The sequence below is a fragment of the Palaemon carinicauda genome, chromosome 11 (assembly GCF_036898095.1).
Source record: "Palaemon carinicauda isolate YSFRI2023 chromosome 11, ASM3689809v2, whole genome shotgun sequence".
Lineage (NCBI taxonomy): Eukaryota > Metazoa > Arthropoda > Malacostraca > Decapoda > Palaemonidae > Palaemon > Palaemon carinicauda.
In genome coordinates, this window is record NC_090735.1 from 69,251,556 (window position 1) to 69,260,234 (window position 8,679).

General features: G+C 43.0%; 1 protein-coding gene across 1 annotated transcript in view; it reads right to left on the reverse strand.

The window, feature by feature from the left end:
• Nucleotides 1–5,660, reverse strand: part of LOC137650057 (40-kDa huntingtin-associated protein-like) — a 91,770-nt gene extending 86,110 nt beyond the window's left edge. The window contains exon 1 of the mRNA XM_068383091.1: nt 5,298–5,660. Coding sequence (XP_068239192.1) covers nt 5,298–5,371 — 74 coding nt within the window. The 5' untranslated portion in view covers nt 5,372–5,660. The remainder of the gene's footprint in view (nt 1–5,297) is intronic.
• Nucleotides 5,661–8,679: the final 3,019 nt, after the last annotated feature.

Sequence of the window (8,679 nt, forward strand, 5' to 3'; positions counted from 1 at the left end):
TTCGATTTAATTTTACTACGTACTGTACTGTATACTGTACAGTACTGTACAGTATTATCGTATGATCACATTCTCTTTTCGTGTTTTATTTCTTTCTGTGCTGAATTATATATCATATGTAATGCAATGAACAATCAGTAAGAGCAGATATTACTAATTACAGTATTAATGGAATTACAGGTAACAAAATATCGTATTTGGTTGTCTTCAGATTTCGCGGTATTTTCGAATTTTCCGGAAAATCCGCGATATGTATATATATATGGGTTATGGAAAAAACCCGCGAAGTGGTGAATCCGCGATTGTCGAACCGCGAAGTAGCGAGGGTTCACTGTAAGTCCCCAGAGAAACCCAGGGGGCTTCCACAGGTCGCAAAGGGAGCATGGGTATGAAGGCCTGAGTCACGGCCCTGACCAAGGTGCTGAACCACGGTTGCTTACTCATGGATATGCTATCCGACAGTTCCCCTGAAGGGATGGAGGCCAACGGGTCCTTCCGAGGAGTCTTCATTCCCAATAATGAGAACTTGGGCACTGATGACGACGGTTCCTTCCTAGGCACTGTGAGTTTCGAGATCTTAAACCCCTGAAACTTGCCCTCTTCCTCCTTCCTCCTTCTCCGGGCGCGCGGAGATTAAATCGCGGGCGCGCGCGGGCGTAAGGGCGAGCATTGGCGGCCGGGAGAATGACGGCGCGCAGGCGAGCGACGGCGCGTTGGCGCACAGGCGAGCGATGGCGCGTAGGGCGAGAAGGTGAGTGACCGCGTACAGGTGAGATTGCGCGTGGGCGCGTAGGTGATCTTCGGTGAGCAGGATTGTGGGCACGCGGACACGCTGAAGAGTGCTTGCGCGCAGGCGATGGATAGCACGGGCGCGCAGGTGCGCGGTCTGGAGAAGACGGCTGGGACGCAGGGCCAGCAGGTGTAGAAGTGCGTACCGGAGGCTGCTCGTGGGCGGGTGCAGGAGACTTCTCGTAAGCGCGTAGTGCCTCGTCCAACTCTGGCAAAGGTGAGTGCGCACGATGGCGCGCAGGCGAGGGCTGACGCGTGGGCGAGTTCAAAGGGCGCGCAGGTGATCGCGGGCGAGAAGGAGAAGGAAATCATTTCTTGCCTGCGCCCAGATCCAGGGATCGTGGGCGCGCAGGTGAACGATGGCGCGCAGGAGAACATCGCTGGTGAGCTGGAGATCGTGGGCGCGCAGGAGATTGTGGGCGCGCAAGGCGCGTGTCAGGAACAGGGGGCGCAGATGTGCGCTGGAGAGTAGGAGATGGCTGGCGCGTAGGCGAGCGCTGGCGAGCAGGAGAACGGTGACGAGCAGGAGAGCACTGACGAGTTGACTCTGCTTCTGCTGCAGGAGATCGCTGGCGCGTAGGATGGTCCTCAGCAACAACAGAAGAGCGCTTGCGCGGTACTGCGCGCGAGCACGCAGGAGAACGTGGGCGCACAGGTGAAACCTGGCACTTAAGGGACTTGCTCATATTGTGAGACAAGCCCTTTTGCCCTGAAGGGACCGGTGCCTGTTGGAAAACGGGGTGTGTGGGCACCCGCTGCGCGTCAGCTTCCAGGAACAGTGAAGGAAGATCCTCAGGTCTGGCAGGCGTGGGAGATCGCGAACGATCTGCAGAGAGGTCCAGTGATGCAGCTGCAACGGTCGACTCATGTCGAGGAGGAACCTCTGCGGGGGACGTCGAGGGCGAAGAACCGAATAGGCGCCTCCTAACTCCCTTGTAGGGAGAAAGAAGACCTCTACGGCGAAGAGGAGGGCGAGCCTTGCGGCGAAGACGACCTCTAGGAGCAGGAACACCATCGTCGGTCCTCCGAAGAGGAGTCTCTATCATTGAACTCCCCCGAGGGGGAGAATCACCCGCAGGAGAGACCGTTGGACTCAGCTCCTCCCTCGAGGGATGTTCGGAGGGGGGAACTGAGCCTTCAGCAACATCAGCAACCAAGGCAGGGGTTTGACCCGACCCGTCGGAAGCCTCTGCCACAACAACATCGACGATAGACAGAGGATCTACCTCCGCTATCGCCGGCGACTGTTTGACAGCTGCGCCCAACTGGATCAAGTCAAACAGGGCTTCCCTGGAGGGCGAACCCTTAAGCCCCAAGGAAGCCCAAAGCTGTAATAAATCATCATTATACACAGTGTTATTAAAATCCTCCCCCAAAGGAGGAAGAGGAGCTGCTTCGCTATGGGAGGCAACTCCCTCTCCTGAACCTCGAGGTTGGTCAACAAAAGAATGGCCTACGCTACCACTCGCCGGCCTCTCACGAGAGACCGATCGAGTGGGAGCTTCGGAGGAGGTTCGGGCAATGGAAGAAGAGTCTTAGGAACCTTCCTTCTTCAAGGAAACCCTTGAAGGAGAAAATCCCGCTTAGACTTCTTCTTCCGTCGCCGGGAAAACCTCTCCCACTGGGAGGTAGACCACTCCCTGCACTCACTGCAAACTTTGTCTCTATCACACCATTGACCTCTGCAGTACGGACACAAGGTGTGAGGATCCGTCTCGACCGCCGACATAAAAGTCCCACAAGGGCGGTCGGGTAAGCCAGGCCACTTCCGCATGATAGAGGTAGAGGCCAACTTCCGAACATACAACTGTAAGAAAAAGCAAAAAAGATCAAGGCTGTCAATATGCGAGGGTGAGGTAGACACGTCTGAGCCAAAAGCAAAGTGAATCAGTTCACTGGTGTGTGAGGGGGTAGTTAACCCTCGTTAAAAATCTAATGGCTCGTCAATCAGCTACGCCGAAAGTAATACCCCATGTAAATAGTGTGGTTTGTATTTCGGTTACGGAACAAACGCACCACGGTGCAGGAACTGTAGCAACACCTCCTTGGAAGGAGAACTGGGCGAACCCACCGAAGGCCACATCTGTAACAAAGGAGAAAGAGGTAAGGCCTCACCCGGGGGGAGAGCCGTGGCCTCCTCACTAGGGGAGGTAGCACCGTCTCTCGAGAACCTAGGTTGACCAGGGGTTTAACGGCCCACGCTATTACTTGTTGGCCCCCCGAAGGAAACCGTCTGAGTAAGAGCTTCAGAGAAAGGTCAGGAAGCAGAGGAAGAAGCATTTGGTTTCTACTGCTTCGAAGCAGCCTTCAAAGGAGAAGAGTCCCGCTTAGATTTCCTCGTCTGCCTACGCCCAAACCTGTACCACTGGGAAGCAGACCACTCCTGACGATCATTACACGTGTTAGTTTCATCGCAGCATTGACCTCAGCAAATGGGACAAAGGCTGTGAGGATCCGTATCCACAGCGGACATGAATTTAACGCAGGTGCGGCCCTCCGAACCAGGGCAGGTACGCATGGCAGGTGGAAGAACTCAGCACACACATACAATGAAAAAGAAACACAAAACAGAATATCAATGGCAGTCCAAAATAGAGAGGAGGAATAACAGCAACAACCGTTCTCCATTCAAGAAAAAGCAAAATGAACCACAGTCACAGGTGTGTGGGTGAGAAGGGTAGTTAGCTACCCTCCCCTCCCGCTAACTAGCGGGATGGGTAGTTAACCCTCACTAAATTCTAATGGCTCATCCTTTCAGCTTCGCCGAAAGTAATACCCCTATAAATGGCATTGGTTTGTATTCCAGTTACGGAACAAAGGCACCTATAAATGTTTGGAAAATAAGGCTAGAGGCCACAGGTCTCTTTGTAATGAAGAAAAATTGTGCCTATCCCTTTCAACATTTATTTTTTGGCAAGGAAGCACTTCATCATTTCAATGGATTACTTCTTAATGGATATTGAGCAGCTTTATGTCTAATTTCTCATTTGAAAGCATTAGAATTATGATACTCCCGACAAGAACGTTTTACACTCACTGCAGTCATAGCGTACCTGAAGAGCAGGTCGGAAGAAATAAATGAAATATGAAAAAATTCAATATAAAATTTTGATTTCAACTGTACAGTACAATACTGTACTTCAAAACAATAGTTAATGATACCTTATCTTAATCCTCTAGCACCCACGGGATGCATAGGGTCTCAATGAATTCCCGTCATATGTCTTTTTCTGTGCTATACCTCAGATCAAACCTCCTGTATTGTCACCAGCCACATTTCTTCTGCCCAGCGGCTTCCATTCAGGAAGATCCTGGCCTAACTCATCTTCCCTTCTTAAAATATGCCCCATTCATCTCCATTTTGATAATCTAACTATATCATCAACATTGGGCACCTTTTCCACCTCACGAATTCCCACATTTGTTATATGCTGCTGCCATTTCATTCTGGCAACAGATAATGATAACGTAACAAAAATGGAAAAAGTAAATTTTGCGCTTAAGAATTGCGCAAAAATGTTACTCATCACATTTTTAATCAATAAATACAAAAATCTTTACTCACTTTCCCTTCATATGCCATATTAAAAGTGCCAAAAGCATTGTATCTGATAATTTCCTTTTTAAAAAATCACGGTTGGTCAGAAATTAGAATATCATGTATAAATTATTACATTATAAAACTAAAAAAAACATCTGGCATACTGTAGTATTTATCTTTTAAATTTCCAAAATAAGAGTCAACCTCAGCAGAATAATAACAATCCATTGCCTAGTTCCCTCTCCTGTCTGTGTAAAGCTGAATTCAGGGTATATTTGAAAAAGAAAGTTTCCTAGGCAATTTCTGGTAAAAGGCCGGGAGAATTTGTAGTTCGTTGGTACAGTCCAGGCTAAAATTTCAAAAGTTATGACTGAAGTAAAACACACTTTAGAAGAGAAGCAAACATAAGAGCACCACCTAACCTAACCTAGGAAATGTATCTTTATCCTTAGCTTTCCCGAAAACTAATTCTCTACCATGTATTTGCTTCCCAACCAACTTCACTCCTGACAAGGTAACACTAAATCCTTTTTCTTAAATTATAAAACTAGATTCATATCGTATTTCAGACAAGGATACACAACAACTTCCTCACTTTAGGGTTAAATCTCCCCCAATAAGTACGGCCACAGGGAGGTTTGGGGTGTATGTATGATGACAGCCATACCTCATAACTCCCTTATTTTCAACCTTATCACTAAGAATATGGCAGTCTAAGGGGGGTCTCAGGCCCCCGTTAGGTAAGTAGGTAAGGACACGGCTGGTAGGGTAGGTTAGGTGGTGTTCTGTGTATGTATTCCTCTCCGTTGTTATACAAAGGCTCCTGAGATTTAATGTTTACTAGTTTGGTGCACGGGGAAAGATATGCTGAATTTCACAATCAAGGTAGCCCCAATTAAAAAGCAGTGTAATGAATGTACAAACTCACAAAATAGTTCAACCTACCCTGGATAAAGTGTTTACTTACTTTTTAAGTTTCGACGAAATTCCACGATATCTCACGATGAAATCATTTCCCGCAAAAGTGGACGAAGACTCCATTTTATAAAGCTTAACAGCAGTTGGTTACGAAGGCCAACCCTAGTCAGAGTAGTACATTTACCCTGGCCATGACCGAGACTAATCGTAGAAGCCTTATCTATCTTCGGTGTTGAGACCAAGAATAAAGAAACCGAGCCGTTATATACCTGATTATAGCACAGTATATGTAAATAATACCTTTCCCTTACAACAATATCAAATTCAATATAAGGGGAATAAAGTCAGACGACCTTGAACGGCCACTAAAACGTAAACAGAAATTTATCCTTAAATGACAGATTTTCGAGACCACAGCAGACAGTGGTGACATTTATATAGGCGTTTTGAGTGCCATTGGTTTCATGTTTATGTTAGTACTGGTTCTTAAGGAAATAAGTAGAATTTTAATCATTACCACATTGTGATGCTGTTTAAAACTATTTCTAACCGATTACCATAATAAGATACTACGTGATAGGACTAGGAAAGAAGCCATTAAAGTTTAAATGAATTTTGAGTCTTAAGTTTTCAAACCACTTTTGTCATGGATGTTTTCAACTCTACATTCTTCCTTGGACGGTTTCAATACAATAAATTTTAAATGAAGTTTTCAACTCGGAGAAAATGTGTAAAAGGAATGGTAGAAATTATCGGAGCCACATAAAATTTGATAAAAATTACATAGAAAAATTATAAAGCAATCGGGCCTTTATTCAGAACTTAAATGTTTTTGTCTGGTTTTAGTTGTAGTAATTTTAAGATACTGAAAGAAAAATCGTCGTATGTTTAAAAGGATATGACAACATATATTTTCGGTTAAACACTCATACTGTGAATAATGGTTTTGTCTTTTTTTAGTATTTTGTTTTCCGCTTAGACATATGATATTTCCATATTTTCGTTTTATCACTCCTTTTTGGACTACAGAAAGACGGGTAGCCTACCTACAATAAAGTCGCCTTTGATATTATACGCCTTCTTCATGACGACGTCACAGAGGTAGCGGCGTACGCTGGTTCTTCTTAAGCAACGTATTTCGAGATAGAATAATTACTCTGGATTTCATTATGATTTAAGTATTGCTAATTTATAAGCATTTTACTTTTATCTCTCTAACTCCATATCAAGTTTGTGAGTCTAGGAAATGTGTTTTGTCCATCGCACCAACCCTTTCCTGAATACTATTTTAATTTATTTGCTTTTGTATGTCAGACATTATTCTAGGGTTAGTTTTATGTATGTTGTCTAGAGCCACAAGATTGCTATTTTTATCATAAATAGAAAACTTGCATAAACTTCACTCTCTACAAGCCTATAAAGTACCGACGTGAAAGTCTTGATATGGTAGGCTTTACATCAAGATTCGTGGTATACACAAAGTCACAAACCGATGCTCACCTGGCCGGAGGAGGAACACCGGTGAAGCTTTACTTTGACCCAGTCCCAGGGGCCAGACTGCCTGCCAAAGAGGAATCTGTCCAGTGCCCATTCACTCGTAAACAGTCCAAGTGTGCAGGTGTTAAAGTCGCCCCTACATTGAATTCCGGTCCGTCCACCCCTGAAAACTTGTACAGTACGAGCCTATACTACCCGGACACCATGTACCGTAATCTCAATCCCTCCCTTTAAAAAAAAGAACAGTCGGAACAGAGTTCTGTCCAGTGGAGATATGAGCCAAAAATCTGACCTGCTTAATATATGTGAATTAATTGATTTAGCGCGTGCGTGCGTGTGTGTGTGTGTGTGTGTGTGTATAGCGTGTCGATTTGTCACACTTTGGAGGAGTAATGGTATTTCCTCCAATTCCAAATTCTGTTCTCATACATCTGATAACACTTGAGATTACCAAACAATTCTCATTCATTCAAGGGGTTAATAACTGCAATGAAATTAATTAGTGGATACTTTCCTCTTGATAAGGGTAGAAGGGACGGTTTAGCTATGGTAAACAGCTCTTCTAGGAGCAGGACACTACAACATCAACCCAATTTTCTTTAGTCTTGGGAAGTAGGCTATTAGAACCCCTGTACCATGGTCTTCCACTGTCTTGAATTAGAGTTCTCTTGCTTGAGGGTACAATCGGGCGCATTATTCTATCTTATTTCTCTTCCTCTTGTTTTTTTCTTTATTTTTAAGTTTTATAGTTTATATATGAAAGAGCTATTTTAATGATGTTACCGTTCATAAGATATTCTGTTTTAATTCTTCATTATTTCTCTCGTAGTTTATTTATTTCCCTATTTCCTTTCCTCACTGGGCTATTTTCTCTGTTGAAGCTCTTGGGTTTATAGCATCTTGCTTTTCCAACTAGGGTTGTAGCTTAGCTAATAATACTAATATAATAATAATAATAATAATAATAATAATAATAATAATAATAATAATAATAGTCCATGTTTGGCGGAAAAGGCAAGGCAATCGACCAGAACAACATATTCAGTTATATCACTTTTCTATGGTTTTAGTTTTCCCTACAGTATACCAGAATTACTTGTAATCACATTAGTTTTAAGTAGAATCTCGTTCTCTTATAAGCGCTGCCGATGCTTTATATAAGGAGAGATGAAATGCTAAATATAAACAAGGTTTGCTTGAAATGACTTTTGTGGCTTTCAATGACACCATTGAAATTGTAATCTTATAAGCTGAAAATTCGTTCCTCTTGATATGGATGGATAGATTTATGACATTTAAGACATAGTCCAAGCATTAGGACTGCTAATTATTATATTGCTTAAAAGATACACGAGTTAACACTTTAGCTATGTAGAACTAACTGTAAATAATGATAATGGATTAACAAATGATTTAATCAAACATTTGTATGTATATATATATATATATATATATATATATATATATATATATATATATATACATATATATATATATATATATATATATATATATATATATATATATTGTATACAATTATGTACATAACTATATGTATACCATATACTGTACATTCAGGTAAACAGTAAATCTGAATATCAAAACTTGGAAATATATATCTAAAAGGGATTTGTAGTTATCATCTTATGAATGATCATTATCATTGCGAGAAAGATAAAACCTGTATATCTTATACTATACTTAATTTTAATTAGTATATAAAAATACACAGAAATTTAATGTACCATAACTCTAATATACTGTATATGTACCACAGTTTCAAGCCAAATACCATAATCTGGCTAGCCCTGTGCAGTAATTTGGGTTCAGAACTTCAGCGGCATAGCAACCCTGCCCTGCTAGGAGTCGTTGAACTAGTGACCCGAGGAGGGAAGACACCTGGAAGTTCTGGTCTTCTGGAACCTGAACCAGTA